The 17,356-nt window shown below is 45.3% G+C and overlaps 3 protein-coding genes and 1 non-coding gene across 4 annotated transcripts; 2 read left to right on the top strand and 2 right to left on the bottom strand.

The window, feature by feature from the left end:
• Positions 1-63: 63 nt before the first annotated feature.
• Positions 64-9,355, bottom strand: LOC101074488 (lysophospholipid acyltransferase 5). Its single transcript, XM_011605901.2, has 13 exons — positions 9,027-9,355; positions 7,422-7,529; positions 5,824-5,930; positions 5,606-5,699; positions 5,437-5,474; positions 4,585-4,754; positions 4,352-4,460; positions 4,187-4,273; positions 3,932-4,095; positions 2,651-2,798; positions 2,387-2,542; positions 1,337-1,474; positions 64-1,264 (listed from the first exon to the last, which is right to left on the bottom strand). Exons 1-12 carry the CDS (start codon positions 9,109-9,111, stop codon positions 1,355-1,357), a joined length of 1,386 nt encoding a protein of 461 aa, XP_011604203.1. The 5' UTR covers positions 9,112-9,355; the 3' UTR covers positions 64-1,264; positions 1,337-1,354.
• A 324-nt stretch (positions 9,356-9,679) lies between these two features.
• Positions 9,680-9,734, bottom strand: LOC115250575 (U7 small nuclear RNA). The gene has a single exon (XR_003889146.1). It is a non-coding gene; the product is annotated as a U7 small nuclear RNA (small nuclear RNA).
• Positions 9,735-10,498: 764 nt separating this feature from the next.
• LOC101068825 (triosephosphate isomerase) lies at positions 10,499-14,090 on the top strand. The gene is given in 8 exon segments (XM_003966294.3): positions 10,499-10,704; positions 12,349-12,472; positions 12,595-12,679; positions 12,806-12,889; positions 12,891-12,939; positions 13,086-13,171; positions 13,258-13,347; positions 13,428-14,090. Coding segments are annotated over 7 exon segments (591 nt in total). The 5' UTR covers positions 10,499-10,595; the 3' UTR covers positions 13,312-13,347; positions 13,428-14,090.
• Positions 14,091-15,858: 1,768 nt separating this feature from the next.
• On the top strand, positions 15,859-16,590 carry LOC115250386 (zinc finger protein 235-like). The gene has a single exon (XM_029838762.1). It carries the CDS (start codon positions 15,979-15,981, stop codon positions 16,402-16,404), a length of 426 nt encoding a protein of 141 aa, XP_029694622.1. The 5' UTR covers positions 15,859-15,978; the 3' UTR covers positions 16,405-16,590.
• Positions 16,591-17,356: the final 766 nt, after the last annotated feature.

Below are 17,356 nucleotides of genomic sequence, written 5' to 3'. Positions count from 1 at the left end.
TTTTAGCTCGTGCTCCTTAAAAGACACATGGTGGCACTGGGACACACACACGCACGACAGGAGTCTTTGCTTCAAATGCAGCATTTTATTGTACATTATAAAACTGTACTGGAAAAATCACTGTCGCTCTCCTCCGTATCAAGTGTTCTTCCTTACATTTGGTGGGAGTAAGGCAAAAAAAGTTCTTTAGGTAGCGGCTCAGGTCAACCGGTAGCTGTCAAACGTACAGATCCTACTGGGCTTTTCCCATTATTTATGCCTGTCTGTGTGGAAAGGCGGCAGTGGCAGCTTTTCTCCAGCAGAGCGATGAACCCATCCAGCCCCAACAGCTAAGCAGAGGCATTCGCACCGTGGCGCGGATCTCTTAACCCCCCCACTCTTCTTTGCCAAAATCCTCACTTATTGGAGACAGAAGCTGCAGCGGGCAGACGTGGACGTCAACAGTGCGGGTAGTGAAGGGCATGACCATGAACCCCAGAACACCAAAACTGGGTGACTTTCGTTCCTGTCCGAGATTAAATGGCGTGTGACCCCCCCCCTTCAATTCCATATTTGTGGATTTCACAGGTAATTAAACCTGCAACAGGAGTGAGTTGGTCTGAACAGAGGCCAGGAGGAGGCAGGACAGGACAAGAAAAAACAGCCGAGAACAGCAGAATGCAAATCGTGATGAAACTACAACTATTATTTGTTCTGAAACAGCAAATTAAAATGAAAAAAAACAAAACCCACAGGTGTTCGGCAGTATTTCCAAAAGGCCATTTTGAGTCGGGGACTCTGTGCTTGTAAATTCCCTGGTTACGTTTGTGCCCTCCAGTAACCCTCAATACTACATGCATGTGGTGTTACTACAGTAATGGGGCAGTTCGCCGACCCCGTGCTGCAACGGTCTGTGCTGACTGGGGGGGGGGGGGGGGCAAGAGATAAAGGTGCGGAACACAAAGACAACAGACCTGGGATGGAACAATAAAACTCTAGTAAAGCTTCCTCAAGTCTCCACGGTTCACATTTTCATTAAGAAACCAAGAAAACCAAAAAAACGGGGCGGGGGGGGGGGGGGCGCCGCTGATCATCAGCTCAAGTGGCACAATGGTCATTTCATGTAAACATTTCTCCAAATGTTTATAAAATCAGCCCCCCATTTAAAAACACAAAAATATATGTAGAAATGTATCTTTATATCCATATATCTATATTTATTATTAAAGGCCTTAAAATATTTTCCATTCTTCTCCTTGAAAGTCCCGGGTCGCTTCGCATGGACCTAGAAGGAAGCAGATTGTTTTGTTCTGTGCACATTTTGGGCTGTATTTTCATCATCATCCTCATGGCTCACCCTGCCGCGCTGCAGGATTCAGTCCTGCTTCGCCTGGCCGCGCTCCTTCTTAGGGACCAACGCCTTCCGGAGGTACGGAACGCTTAAAAAGGCTACCAGGAAGAATACGTGTCCCAGGAAATAGACAGACATATGCACCTGAAAGAGAGAGAGAGAAAATGTGCGTTTCTGGAGTGTTTTTGTCTCGTCGTGACCCACAAACACATCTATAAACGCACTTCCTGTCACCATCGACAGTTGGCAGAAGCTTTTTCGTGTGACCCTCGCTAGTTTGTAAAAACACGTTGCATAAAACCCCCCCGATGACCTTGTTCCTACCATTGTGGCTCAGCCAAACACAGCTTTCATTTATTCCAGCTCTTTCTGTTCTGGTTTATCGTCAAGCAGAAGCTGCCATCAAGGCCGTCTTCAGAGAAACAACACCTCGTTATTCCGACGGCGTTAATAACAGAGCAGTGTTGATCTTCCTGGAGCCGCGTGTAGTTTTGTGACGCACTGTTGCGGTTTACGCTGCTGCACTTGTGCTGTCATGGCGATCATTTTACTGTCGGCTTCATTCTGCTGCAACGCTCGCTGCTACCGTGAATCAGAGTAATGGAGCGGAGGCCTGGCAGATGTTCTGGCGGTCAAAGCATTAGAGGCACCGACTGTGATGGACAGACGTCCATTCGGCCACTTGGTTGCACCGTCATGGTGGAGCTGCTCTGTTAATCGAGTGCTCAAAACAACATAAAGCTGCACGGAGATCTCCTCCAGCCAAAGCAAAGGCATAAAATGCCAATTTCCCCTTTACCGATGTCTTTCATTACACACTTTCATTAAGTCCCCAGCAGAACTAATTGGGATCATATTTTAATACAAACAACATTTACTTTAGACTTTTATCTGTATGGCAGAAACTTTAGGAATCCCTCCCCAGTTTGTTCAAATGAAACATGTCCGATGATTCACTTTTGAAACGCGGGTTTTTTTCTCGTATTATGAGGTCACAGACAGACCCAACAGTTCAGTGGTTTTGGACATAACCTGGGAGGTTTCCCTGTGACTTACCCTGAGCCATTTGTCATAGGTGAGGAGGCAGAACGGTACTAAAGAGTAGGCCATGAAGAGCCAGTGGATGAACTGCTGGACCACGTAGAGCAGAGGGTAGAGGGAACTGTTGGCCAGCTTCGTCAGCGTGGGACTGTCATTCACCAGAGCCACAAACTGTCTCAAACACACAAACCACATCTTTTTTTTAGAAGTTGTACACAAAGCAGGTTCCCCATTTTAATGGCTGCATATAACTTCTACTCGTGAATCCCTGCGTCGTACCTGTTTCTCTACCATGATGATGAGGAACTCCATGGAGAAGCAAATGACGTATCCGGAGTGAAGACCGTGCCAGACCGTTAAAAAGAGGAGTGTAAGAATGTGAGACATGGCCTTGTTCCCGAGGAATCGACACCTCTTGAAGACATTTCTTGAAAAGGAAAACAAAAAGTAAGACAAAAAGCCAAGACTGGGCCATTTTTGACCCCCAAAAATGCTGATTTCAGGTGGAAAAGCATCGGTGTAATGCATCAGTCATCGGCATCCAAATGGAAAATGCTGCGATACCTGAAAGTTGTCGTTGCATAGCAACTGTGGCCACAAAGCATTTCAGCGATGTTCAAGCCTACTCGAGCACACTTATCAATTCAGCGGGGGCTCAGACCGTTAGCATCTTCATCACAAACTATTTATGTCGACGTATTGTGTTTGGAAACCGGCGTTTCTTTCCCCACTGACAGGAATAAACGCCTCTGTCAGCACAGGCGGCCGCGCTGTGCACAGCACCGCCGAACCGTGCGCGCCTACAGGCGTCCTCCTGGACCAACCCCCAGCCTGCGCTCGCGCTGAACAGAGTCACCCGTTTCAACACAAAACACAACTTCCACTTTATTTTAAAAAACTTTTTAACTGACAACTCAGCTCCAACTTCAATAAAATCTCGATCTCGGCGCCAGGTTGATGCGACTCCTTTGTGGCCGCTGTTTTTGGCCAAATGAGTGCGTCGATGAAATGCAGCATGTTTATTTGTGCTTGTGCCTAAATTACAAAACCAAACAGATGCTCAGCCAACTTTACAAGGCCTCAGGTCCTGCGAAGGGGCTCATGCTAAGCAACTAAAACAGAGCACGCCAGTCTGAACGCTGTCCTCGTCCGTCAGAGGAATTGACTATAAATAGTTGTCTTTGTAGGGCAAACAACGGGAGCACTTTATCTAACATGGGAACAAGATCTTTCAATCAAACGGAGAGAAAACATGAGGTCATCTTTGCATAAAGTTCTCAACAGCAGCTTCTACCCTTGTGAATGTGTCACTCCTCCAGCCCTCACTATCCCCCAGTAAATGACCCATTTCCGAGGATTCCTTTAAAAATGCTCAATAATACAAGTCCAAAGCTGCTCTGGGGATGTCTGCTCCCCTCCTTCAGGCTGTAACAGGAGGCCTTTTTTGTGAGAGAGGAGACTGAACTGTGGTAACCTCCTGCCTCTGTGAATATTTAACCTTTACGGCAGCACTTTGAATACGAGCCAGGGAAGGTCACTGATTTTCAGCGTGGCACTGACCTGGCCGCCCATTCGTTTGTGTTGATGTTGAAAGAATCGATGGTTCCTTGAAACCGTGGCGTCGTTTCAAAGAGCCACACCTTCATGTTGGCACAAGCGTCCCACCGGTGCTTCCCCTCTACTGCACCATTGTAGCCAAGTCCAGATAATATACAAACGCCCTCCTGTAACACAGCGAGGAACCATCTGAAAACCTTGTGCGGTGGCATTTATATGGTGGTGCCGTCTCGTTTACAGGTGGAAGTGGCTTCTTACCGCTATTAACCAGCAGGTAACATACTTGTATAAATTAAATTTAGCCCACAGCAGCATGAATACACAACGGTACCAGAAGGGCTGCGCCTGTAAGGAGAAAACGGGGTCTTTTAGAACCATGAGAACAATGCAGCGAACTGTTGTGACTCTTTCTTTTATTCTCACCTCAAACTCATCTGTTAAGAAGTAGCTGTCTGGGAAATAGGGACTAAACATCGCATAAATCACCAAGAAGAGAAATCCCAGAGCAAATCTCCTCATAGCCGGCAGAGCACTAAAAGAAAGGAATGATAATAAAATAAATGATAAGAATCTCATTTGTGGCAGTTTTACAGTAATCAAACAACACCTCTGCAGCTGTTCACTGAATTTGGGATTTTTTTCCCAGGGTTCTTTACCTGTTTGGGGGTTTTCCGGGAGTGTCGGTGAGTTCCCTCGCCACCAGCTTCTTGTAGCTCTGGAGGGTGAACTGGGGGCCCACCAGGAAGCCTCCGTAGAAGTAGGAGAAGCCAAAAACCTCCAGCAGAGAGGGCACCGACGTCAGAGCCGCACTCTTCTGCTGTGATCTCTGAAATCAAAATAGGGTTTAAAAAAAAGCAAAAACAAGGAAGGGCAGCTGAGAGGAAGCTGAGCGTTATCTTCTAAACGATCTCCACGCTCTGAAAGGATCAAACCGATCTGCCGTCGATCCTCACAGCTCCACTATCTATAAATCTGCAGACAGTCGCACCATCAGGCAAACGTGCACAGTGATAATCTGCGAGTTGCTGCTCTGCCACATCGTGGGCGTCACAAATTAACTAAAGTTTGTTAACCCAGTTCAGGTGGGCACATTAATGTTTAAAATAAAATAAATCACTTGCACAAAGTCTGCAGATGCAGGGAAACTCGATTCTCATTTCAACGAGAGCAGCAAAATATCTGCCAGGATGGAGACAAATCGAAACCGTTTTACTCCGCTCATTTTCCCAAAAAGGTTTGTTTTATGTATTTGTGGCATAAAAATGTGTGCCAGCAATTTCTGACTGTGTGTGATGATGGGATGTTTCTATACAGTCTGAAATAGATTTCAGTCTTTTCATTACAAAAAGGAATAAAATCAACTTCATCTTAAATCAAATTTGTTGTGATATATTTAGATAAATAGATGTGTATTCATGTATATATGAATATACCTGTATATGTACAGAGTTCTGGCCTGTACACACACACACACACACACACACACACACACACACACACAGACTTACTGCTTCCTTCCCTCCATCGTAGTAATCAAGTGACAAACCTGTAAAGACAACACGACCACGTAAGAATGTCGCACGGACTAAAGATGATGTTTATTCAACGATTGTGTGTTCACCAGTTACACAAAGATAAAGGAAAGATCCGACACAAAAGAGCTCCGAGTCGACGTACCGATGAGTTTGAGAGTGAGGACACAGTGGGGCATCGTCCATTTGATATCGTACTCCTCCGTCGCTGTGTAATAATACCCTGCCAGTAGGTAAACCTGTAAAAAAGGCAGAAATGGAGGTTTTAGAAGACACTGATTAGACAAACAAAGGGATTAGCGGATAATTATCTGAAGAAATCTAAGATTATTCATTCAAATACAAGATTAAACAGCAGCTCACCATTTGAAACACAAAGCTGCTGAGGACGGTTGTCACCGTCCTTCCCATGAGCCTCAGCATCAGGAATTGAACGAGGACGCATACTGCCGAGTGATAGACCTGAGGCCCTGAAGAGAGTCAGGCGGAGGATGATGAGAGGGGCGACGAAAGGCCGACGACCTCGACGCAACGCCAGCAACGTTCTCAGGTAAGTGGCTACATAACAGTAAAGATGGAGTAGCAGCAGTGGAACTACATTATAGATAAGGCTAAATCAGCTTCTGTCTGGAGCTGGTACGCTCTGGGAGAAAGATGGAGGAACAGACCTGCTGCAAAATCCACGCGGAGCAACAAGGAGGATAAGAGAAAAAGAGGTGAGTGTTCCAACAGCATAAAGTCGGAGCCTGGGCCACTTTGACATTCAAACAACTCTCACCTGAAGCTTCAGAATAAAGAACGATCACAGAAAACACTTTAAAAAAAAGATGAATAAGAAACATCTGCCATTGCAAACACACCGTTTCCATCAAATTATAGAGGAAATGAAGAGAATAATTATCCATCCATCTTCCCACCATATGGTGGTGATGCATGCTAAAGGATACGTACAGGACTGAATCCTGCTTCCATCAGGTCCCGTCTGGCCGATAAATGGAAGAAATGGAAGTGGTGCATGCAGCAAATGTTTGGTGCATTTTTATTGAGCCGCTGTCGAGGGCACAGAAGAGTCGAGCTCTCGCCGCTGTTCGCGCCAGAGAGTAAATAGATTTCTAAAAATCACCGGGCGTGGCCTTCTGTCCTGAGGTGTGAGATTACATTTAAACAACCTTTAGGTGGAGCAGGCCCACGCATCTTCCAGGTATTTTAATCTTTACACCAAACAGGGGAAGAAAAGAACACATCCCGAAGCTGTACTTTACACAGCCGTGGACAGGAGCCTATTTGTGGTGATTTTAAAAATACCGGATCACTGATGTCAATTATCAACGCATATGTGGGCTTCAGCCTTCAGCACGGTCCGACTCAGTGTTGCTGTAAACCCGGAGAAGCAGACAAACCAGTTGGACCGGTTGGAGTGACTTCCACGTTCAGGTCTGCCCGGTGGATTCACAGTCAGTTGCTAGGGTGTAATCTTAATTTTGATTGTCAAACACCAACACAACGTTAAACCAGACTGAACACGAACACGGACGCAGCTCAAAACACCCGACCCACCGACCGCGGTGGCGTCGGCTTGGAACCCAGACGGCTCGAGTCTTAACTGGTTCTGCAGCCGAGTCTCCGTCTTGATCGTCTGGTCTTTGCACAGCCGCTTATTTTTGAGCCAGTTTTCTGAAGTGTGGGCAAATATTTGGGGGATTTAGACGCCAGCGGCGGCGTGTTTGGGACATGCAAACATTGCTCGGGCCAAAGATATTTAAATTACGCTATAAAACCCGCATCGGGTGATACTGACCCACTCAAACTCAAACTTCCTGGCAGTTCTTTGCAGCACCAATGAGGGACAAATTCACATCTGCAAATATTTCTTCTGGCATTTTACAAATACGCGCTGATGTTTTGTGCTGCTGGCGGCCTCAGAAGGAGCTAAAAACATCTGAAACGCTGCTGAATCTCACCAAAGTTGAAAACTGCAAGAGCCAGTCCAGAGAGTGTGTGGAACAGATGCAGAACCGTGGCCGGCTGATAGAACAGGAACCAGCGGTACACCAGAGCAAAGGGATATCCTGCAGGAGAGGCAGATTTGTTAATACAAGAAAACCATTTCCCTTAACTGTATCTCACAATCACGCTCACATTAGCACATCGACACCACTGGCATGTGCACGTGGCTGTGATCTGGTCTGTCAAGCAGAAAGATAACGGCCCTGAATAAACGGAGAGGACACATGAAAGATCCCTGTTCCATTTGAGGGTAGTTTCTTCTTTAACAGCGTTGCTGGTGACCCAGCCTCCACCGTGGCCCTGCACACACCCCTTTAGTTTCAACTCGACCTCCTGTTATTTTACATTTGCTGAAAGTGCAGTGTGACAGTATTCTTGTCATTTTTTGGAATGAACTGATCCATGCACAGAGCTCCAGTGGGAGCAGCGCGTGTAGCCGCCCTCTACAAAGCATTCGGCTTACCGAAGCCGGAATTACAAGCGTGCGTCCATGTAAAGCAAAGGAAATGCTGACCAACCCGACTGATACGCCGGCACCTCTGTTAACGTACAAACTAAATGGCTGCAAAAGATTACGCAACACGCGTTAGGCAACACTAATGTAAAGAGAAGAAAACATGGCTGACGGCATGATTTCAGGCAGCCGTTATCCACACAAGTTCACTCTGCTGAGTTGTTGTCATGGTTCCACGTGTCAGTGCAAAGTTCAGTCAAGACTGCACGGAGTCCCCCCCCCCCCAGGACAGGACACGACACGATCAGACAGACACACCTGACAGTGCAGCCACCCATGTTGTAACTTGCAATCTAACATCTCCATGTAAAGATCTGACACATGGAGAAACCCTGGAAAGCAGCACATCGGTGGCAGCATGATCCACCCCTGGGGGGTGGGGGGTGGGGGGGCATCTTTACTCAGCTGAGGGGATCACAAAAGTCTGGTCATCTCATTTGACAGCTGATTCCCTCGCGATTAACCACAAACCAGGTTTATTGTTCTTAAAACCACCAGGCTCACGCGTTTTACACTGATGTCAATCTAACTGGCAGTAACTTAATAACAATAATAGCAAACTGGGACGGGGGGTGAGGGGTGTTTACTGGGGAGGGACGGGCTCCATCGACCTACTTTTGGATTTGATGAATTAACAGCGATGTCTTATTCGCTCATCCGCCGGGATTTGTCATGAAATAATCCATCCCTCGACAAGACATGATCATATCCACCTGAGTCGTGTGTCCACGCCACCGTGGACCCCCTTCACACCGGAGAGGGGCCACAAGTTGCCCAGGAACGATGAAGCGTTTCAACAACAAGGAAATGCACAGATGTGGGCTACGTTGAGGTGTTCGGCTCCGGGAGAATCACTGCTGGCTCCCAGAAACACTGGGTTGATTCGCCCAAATATCCTTCGCTCTCTAACTGTCACTTTCCACGCAGACCGCCCGGTTTCCTAGCAGAGTCGCCGCTGTACGGGACGAAACGTTCCCATTCTCGGCACAAAAGTAACACCGACAACCGGGGCGGAACGCTGATTAACACAGGAAGCGAATCTTACCGATTACAAGGGACAGAATGAGCCGAACTGCGGGCTCCGGGGAACCTAAGGACTCGGCCAGACTCTTTAGCAAGGGAGCCGCCATCTTTCTTGTGGGCGGAAACGTGTCTCCGCGACGGGTCGCTGGATTCTGCTGGTTGAAGACAGGCGTCCCGCTCCGTGTCCGGGCCGTCCGCAACCACGCGCGGCGCTTTTTATCGTGCACGACGCCAGTTCAGTGCCCGAGTTTGACCTCCTCCAGAGACGGTCTCCGATTCTCCTCCCACCCCCGCCCACTGCTCAACACTTCCCCGCACTCTTAACGCGTGTTTTAACGGCGGGTCTTAAGAAAAGACTTAATTATGGGCAGAAGCGGCGATTTTTAGCAAACGCGGTGAAAGCCTGCCCCCGTGTGGCCAATCAAACACACAACGCCCTCGACTGACATGAGGAGAACTGACAGTACTGACAACATGGAGCCCACGAGATTATTTTAGTGCGTTATTGTGGCAAACGCCAATTCTGTGATTATTACACAACATGATGGGACGTTTACTGAGACGACCATTGATGCGCTCATTAAGGGTCCAGCCCGGGAACTAATTAAATAGCAAATAATATCAAGTGTAACTAGGCAACACGCTTGATGAGATTTTTTATTTTCACAGATTTGAGGGGGCTTCTCTGTATGAAAAGCCTACTAGAGAAATATCTAAAGAGCAATCATTCCTAGCTTGCGCTTGTAGCGCAGCAGTATTAGTGTCTTGCGTATGTACTCCATCATTATGGTTTGGCATTTTAGCTTCTGCCCATTCAAAGTCCTATAACCCCACAAATCCACTCGACTTTCAATTAGTTCAGGGATATTTCTGTGTTTCTTTCTTAGTAGAAGCTAATATCATAATATAAAGTTATTTTTGCCAAATCGAAACGTTTCGCCGCAAAGGCTCTTGGGTATGTAAATGAATGTAGTGTCTTCCAATCAGAACACGGTACCGTAACATGTGATCAGAGAGGCGGGGCTATACAATTACAATTACACAATAGAAAACTCAACACGTTATAACACTTCAAAAAGTTGCACAGATTTTACATTAAACAAATGGCAAGCCGAGACTGATCACATATACAAATCCTCGAGTCTCATATGATGCTATCTGGTGTTTTACTGCACGTACACACAAACTGCGTGACTGTATTTTGCCTTATTTGGTTGACGAGCTAAAAATGTGTCAGCTATCATTTTTCTCGCGCTGGAGATTCAAATTTTGGGTTTTTTTTTTAGCTTTTGCAATGTGCCTATTTATCTGTATAATAGTTTTCTTTTAACTTTTAAACAGCGATAGTGTCTGTACCGTCTTCACTAGCAGTCTTTGAATGCAGCATGACATTTATCCTCCTCTTCCTGTGGGAAGATGCGTTCACGGGCGTGCCACCATTAACCAATGGAGCTGTGAGGGAGGAGCTGTTAAAGCTCCCATTTTATAAATACTTCGCACTGCACTATTTTATCCGCTCTCTCCCCTTGTGCACCTTGTGGCCTGTTAGCACCGTTTTAATTTCCCAAGAAATACCCTCGAAACCGCAAACATGACCAGGAAATTCTTTGTCGGTGGAAACTGGAAGATGAACGGTGACAAGAAAAGTCTTGGCGAGCTCATTCAAACCATGAATGGAGCCAAGGTGGACTCTAATGTCGGTATGTTGATTTTGTGACTAAACCAAAACTGCAGTCATTCATTGAGCATTTTAGCGATTATAGTCATGGCTGTTGACTTTCTTCCGTATTAACATGGCCCCGTCATGCATTTAATCAATATTAGCGTCACGTGTGTTACCGCCGAGCCTTTACCCTTTGCAGGCAGAATTGGTGAAATGTTCGGATGGTGAATTGTTTAGTCACGTCGGTGGCGGCGGGTGTGCGTTTGCAGCAGCACGTAGTCCTGCCGGGATGTGCTGCATTCACTGTCTGCTCTTCATGGAAAAACACACGAACCTGTGGCCCGTTTTAAGCTCCGCTTCAGATTTTCCGTGGAGTCAGACAGACAATCGACAAAACTCTGCTTCCATGAAAACGTTTAGCCCAGAATACCCCGGAAACATCGATTTTTGTGCCCTCCAGTGGCTTGTGTCTGCCCAAAAGCGTTTTTTACCGATTGCCCTGAATGCAGCAGTGAAGATTTTGCCGTTTGTCTCCGTCCTGTGGGCTTCAGAGACCAGGGGAAAAAATAACCATAGATTTTGGACGCCAGTTTTTTAATTCAGACAGAATTGCAGATTTAGTGAACATACGCGGAGACTCCGAACCTTGCTCGCCTGTCATCATGCCAGCGGGGCTCCTCCTGCAAACTGGCGTTACGCAACTGTAATACCAGTCACAGAAAGAGGCTATTACTATATTCAGGCTCTAGTTGGACCACAGTAAATAAGTGGAAACCAAGTAATGCTTTCGTGCGTGCAGCTTTAAATTCGTCCTTTTTTCAGTTTAGACTGGGTTCATCTCATCTGAATGTTTAAACTACTTTTGGTTCCTCTCGTGACTTTTCTCTGACCTCTGCAGAATGCATTGACTCGGGTGACCTTAAAGAGGCTGAACTCAGACCTTTAATACAGGCAGACCTGACTCTGACTGGGGAGAAATGACCTTTACCACGCCAATAATAACACAAGGACTTTAATATAGAATCCTGTAATCCAAGATGAAGTTGCATTGGGAATGTCGGCGTCTTGAGCAAACTTCACGTACAACTGCTGATTCAGACTGAAACTTGGTTTTTATGCAATCAAGTAAAATGGTAGAATTCTGTAACATCAGTAAAAGTATGATCTCTAAAAATTTCTTCAGTAGTTTTGTTTCTATTAAGGGAAAGTAATAAAAGTTTAAGATCAATTACTATGCTGGCTGGAATAACAGATAAATTGTCTTGGGGTTATTTTAGATTTAACTTTTCTAGCCTTTGTTTGGCTTTTCCATGATGTTTTAGGTTATTTACAGTTGCTTCTGATGTTAGTTCATCTAATTTAGTGTTTTTTTCCATTTCATATATTTCAGAATGCTTATACCTTTGATCATATAGTAATATCGAGTTTCAATCTGTAAGACAAATGTAATGTCATCAATTTTACCACCAAAAAGTTACATAATGTAGTTTTGCTTTTGGCTTCAGTTAATTTACTACATCTTTTGCACAGTGTTGGAGTCATATTAATAATTCCTAAAATGTGATTTTCCTCTGACCTGAACCAATCCAAACTACAAACTTGTCCTCTATGTTATTAAAATAGTGTATAAAGAACATTATATCTTAGATTGAACTTGTCCCACCCTTCCCCCATTCTGTAGATGTGGTGTGTGGTTCTCCATCCATCTACCTGGACTTTGTCAGGTCCAAGCTGGACGCCAAGTTTGGTGTGGCTGCTCAGAATTGCTACAAAACAGCCAAGGGTGCCTTCACCGGGGAGATCAGGTACGTGTGTCAAAAAACAGAAAGGGTTCAGATCTGTCATAAATCTGTTCAGATCTGTCACGTTTGGAATCCTCAACACGGAGAACGTGTGTAATGTTTTCTGTTCCCAATGTCGTCCGCAGCCCTGCGATGATCAAAGACTGTGGCGTGAACTGGGTGATCCTGGGCCACTCTGAGAGGCGCCACGTCTTTGGGGAGAGTGATGAGGTAGTTTAGGAAGCTTTTAATCATTTTTTATGGCCACTATCTGTGTATGCAACAAGTGTTTCGTGAGGGGGGGAAAGAACCGTGCCCAGAGTTCCCATCATGAATCGCTGTTTTATATGGTGTTAGCTCATTGGTCAGAAGACAGCCCACGCTCTGGAGAACGGCCTGGGCGTCATTGCCTGCATTGGTGCGAAGCTGGACGAGAGAGAGGGGCGGCATCACAGAGAAGGTTGTCTTTGCTCAGACCAAGGTCATCGCAGGTGAGCGGCACCTAACACACCCCCCCTGCACACACAGACCTAAATCTGCAGAGTCTGAATGTCGCAACACACCTTTCATGGACCGTTTGTGCGTTAGACCTGTTGTGAAATGCACATTGGAGTCTTATCGCACGTCTCTTTTGCAGACAATGTAAAAGACTGGAGCAAGGTCGTGCTGGCTTATGAGCCTGTTTGGGCCATTGGCACCGGCAAGACTGCTTCCCCCCAGCAGGTATGTTAGCAAACAGTCAGAAAACAGTCAGAAAGTTTTGGGCTGGTTCTTATATAACCACGCACATGTTTTGTGTGCGACCTCAGGCTCAGGAGGGTTCACGAAAAGCTGAGGGCCTGGCTCAAGACCAACGTATCTGAGGCGGTGGGCCAACTCTGTGAGGATCATCTATGGAGGTCTGTGCCACCAAGCACTTGAATTTTCAGCTTCAGTTCCTCTCTCCAGCTCTGCTCACGGATCTGTTTATGCTTTTCAGGTTCGGTGACTGGTGGTACTTGCAAAGAGCTCGCTGCCCAGAAGGACGTGGACGGTTTCCTCGTGGGTGGAGCCTCCCTTAAGCCCAGAGTTTATTGACATATCAACGCCAAGGCATAAAAACTGACCGCTAGCTACGAGTGAGACCACATTTCAGAGCATTCAGTTTCAGTCCATCACTTAGTGTTCTTCCCTTTTTGTTCAAAGTACTTGTGCAATGATGTCATTTCCCTGTTCTCCCTCTTCCCCCCCCCCCCCCCCCCCCCCCCCATTGGCATATTTAGTCATCTTGCAAAGGACAAGTTGACACATTCACTGTACTGCACTGAGACAAGAACAACCCGTGTGTGTACTAACTGCCCACACCAAGCGCTCAATCCTTTTGGCCGTCAGTCTGCGCCTTTACTTGAAAAGTTTACAAAAAGCTTTGTGAACGGTGTCACAGCTCCTGTCAATCAAAAGAATTTTGTTTCTTTTTATAACACTGGTGTCTCTTTGTGTAACTATGATGTTCAGTGGCTTTTAACTCCATGTAGATGTGCTCGACAGCTCTGACCGGCTGTCTTGCCAAGCGAGATGTGTCATTTCATGTTGATCAATTGGCCTGAAGGACAAAGGGTGGGAATGCTGTAAGAAGACGATATAATAAATGTTATAGAGACTATTTCAGTTGTATTGAGTCTAATTTTTGTGTCCATTTGTGACTGGCAGCAATACTTTTAATCATCCCTGCTGATCATATGTGGTTAGAAGGGTGGAGGTTGATGGGTATCTTTATCTAAGAGTGAGCTCATGTTGAAACAGCCGAGTTAAAGATTTCCCTTACTTTCTTATTTTAATTTATGGTGTAATTTAACCAACTTGTATATTCAAGTTTCGGATGAAGATAAAAGCTTAGGCTGTTTGAAACTTGAGAAATTATAGAAAGCTAAAACAACTTGTGTTATACGAAGATTTCTCCCTTAAATCTCAAAGAAAATTATAATGTAAAAATATAATAAGATCCAACCTGCATGAAATGATGAACTGTTGAGAATTGTCAGGGTGCAATAGAATAATTAAGTTATGTAAAACTGTATATGAGTCCACATAGTGTGAGAGTTTAAAAGTATTGATAGTCCATTTTGATGCTTTGTCTTTTTTCAGCTGAGTTATCCAAACATTGTTTGCTTTGTGTGTGTTAAGGTTTGTTCTTTGTTTGCTTGTTGCTTTGAGTAGATATTTGCCAAAGAAAAATAACCAACTGTTCTCTAATAAAACACACTGACAGCTTGGGGTGAGTAGTGCAGAGGGATTGTAAAATGGCTCAGAATTTTAAAAAAAAAACCAAAGAAAAAAAAACTACTACTGCAAACAATAAAAAAAAAAACCTTGGGTTACGATCAGGTCAAAATCTAATTGTAGTTTTTCTTCACAACCTCCACAATTGTCTTCTGCAAACACTTGATTTTAAAGCTAAACATTCCACCACCTGGTCTTTTCTTACATTCTTTCTGTGGTGACAAAGCCCAATAGCTAAGCACTGCAACAGCAGGCAGTGTTACCATTCAGAAGCAGCTCACACCTTTTGCTGGCATCAGTCATCAGAATATACAAACACAAATTCCTTTTAGAAATTTACCGAAATTAACAATGTTATTCAAGATGTGAAAACTATATTGAAGACTTTCATGCTTAGATATTTGGAAAGGTCCTTTTTCATTTACTTATCATACTAAATATGATTTTTTTAAAACTCAAATACACCTTTAAAGGTGTATATATATGTTGTTGCCACACCAATTTTAAAAAATGATTATTTTTTTGGTTTAGCTTAATTATGATCGATTTATTCACGGTTACAGCCTCTAAGCAGTGTTTCCTCCGCTCCTACAGGGGGCGCTCGCCAGTTTTAGCTCCACCTCTTCGCAGCTCATCCTCACGTCATTCACGTCCGTGTTTACAATCGAAGCGTGACGTGCGGGCTTGCAAGAATACGTCTCGTAGAGCAACTGAAGGTTACTAAACGACCGAAATGCATTCGCTGAGAGTTTTCCTGAACGAGAGGCTGGCGGCGGCGGCGGAGGAGATATTAGGAGCGGTGGAGAAGACAATAATTGAGTACAGAGAGGAGATCTGTCGCTCGAAAGATTTGGAAATAAGTCGTCTCCGGATGCAGCTGAAGCTTCTAAAGTCCGGTTGGTTTTACTTCTACACGATTGCAAATCAAACTATGACTGAGTACATTGTAATTTGGTTTTCATCGACTGCGATGTTGTGATTGTTTCCATTCAACCCAGAGTCACGGTTGGATAAAAGCCCCCCGACCAGGAGCCTAGCCACGGACCCCCATCAATCACCTCGGTCTCCTCCTCCTCCCCCGGAGAGCCACACCATCACTCATTCGCTGCGGTGGAACCTGTCGAGCACCCCCAACACTGTGAGCCAGAGAGAGGAGGAGGAGGGAGGAGGAGGAGGAGGAGGAGGAGAGCAGCGGCGTGGAGCAGAAGCACCCACAGCCCTCGCTGGTCAAGGAGGAGCTGGATCTGCAGCAGAGCCAAGAGGAGTTCTGGATGGATCCCGAAGAACACGATCATCTCGACCACCTCGAGTCAGACATTAAAGACTTCATGTCGTCGCCCCCCGGGCTGCGCAGCGGCCTCCAGGACGCCGCTTTATCGTTCCACCCCTACAGCAGCGACAACAGCAACGGCGACGAGAGCAGGGAGCGGCCGTACTGCTGCTCCGTGTGCGAGAAGCGTTTCAGCAACAGTTCCCACCTGGCGGCTCACATCAGGACGCACACGGGCGAAAGGCCGTACAGATGTGACATCTGCAGGAAAAGTTTCATCACCACCAGCGCGCTGAACAGGCACCAGACCATCCACAGCGAGGGCAAGCGCTTCATCTGTAACTACTGTGGCAAAACCTTTAAGTGGATGGAGTCTCTTGGCCGACACATTAGAAGTGTGCATAAAAGGGAAAATCAGCCGGAGTGACGTCCCAAAAGTGTTCCACACAGAATGTACTCTATTTTTTGTGTTTGGTGGGTCAATAAATGTGCACGACTGTGTTGCCAGTTGCTTAAATCTTACCCTTTTTAAAAATAATTCTAAAAAAATGTTAGGATGCATTTTATACTAGTGCTGTAAATTCCCTTTTCAAATAAACCAATGATTAAAGGTTTGGTAGTCCATCTTTAAAAAAAATTTAAAAAAATATTCTAATGAAGCCACAGCTCACCGGTAGGGGGCGGTAGCTGCATTTCATTCACAATTTCCAATCAATCTTTGAGTAGTTGACAATGAATTTCACTGTCTGTATACAGAGTGCTATGGAAAACTGGGAACACTTTCTCCCTGATAAATTATAAACCTGCAGACTTAAGACAAACAAAGCATTTATATGGTAACGGCACACACAATTCCAACCAACTTCTAAACATTTGTTACCTTTACACAGTTATGGACCAGTAACCGTCGGTCTGGTCTTTTTTCTTACCTTTTTTGTCATGTTACAGTATAGAAATGAGGAAAAGGGGGCAGTAGTGTGAAACTGCTGCTGCAGTCTAGTCAGGCTCTGCTGGAACAAGTAGCTGAATGCCAAATCATGGGAATGTTCGCTGCTCCTTAGCAGGCTGATTAATTACAAGTTATATAAACACAGGCCATTTATTTCAGCACCACAATAAACATCGTGTTTTATACAGTGAAACGTTTACAAGCAGCGATGGAAGGAAAGAAGATGATCGCTACATATTAAACCCAGTAGGGCATAAATGGCTGGTTGCCAAATGCTGAACATGTTAAAGAAGTTACCAGATTTTTTATGCCATATGTAAATAGAACCAGGAAAATGTAGCCTAGTTATTTAAACAAAAAGTGTTTCAAATATGAAAAAAGTGTGCCCTAATTACTAATCTGCTACCCTCCCATGTGTAATTAAACTGTA

The sequence above is a fragment of the Takifugu rubripes genome, chromosome 7 (assembly GCF_901000725.2).
Source record: "Takifugu rubripes chromosome 7, fTakRub1.2, whole genome shotgun sequence".
In the NCBI taxonomy this organism is placed as follows: Eukaryota; Metazoa; Chordata; class Actinopteri; order Tetraodontiformes; family Tetraodontidae; genus Takifugu; species Takifugu rubripes.
The sequence above is the reverse complement of the archived record's forward strand: the minus strand, read 5'-3'. Positions and strand labels throughout refer to the sequence as shown.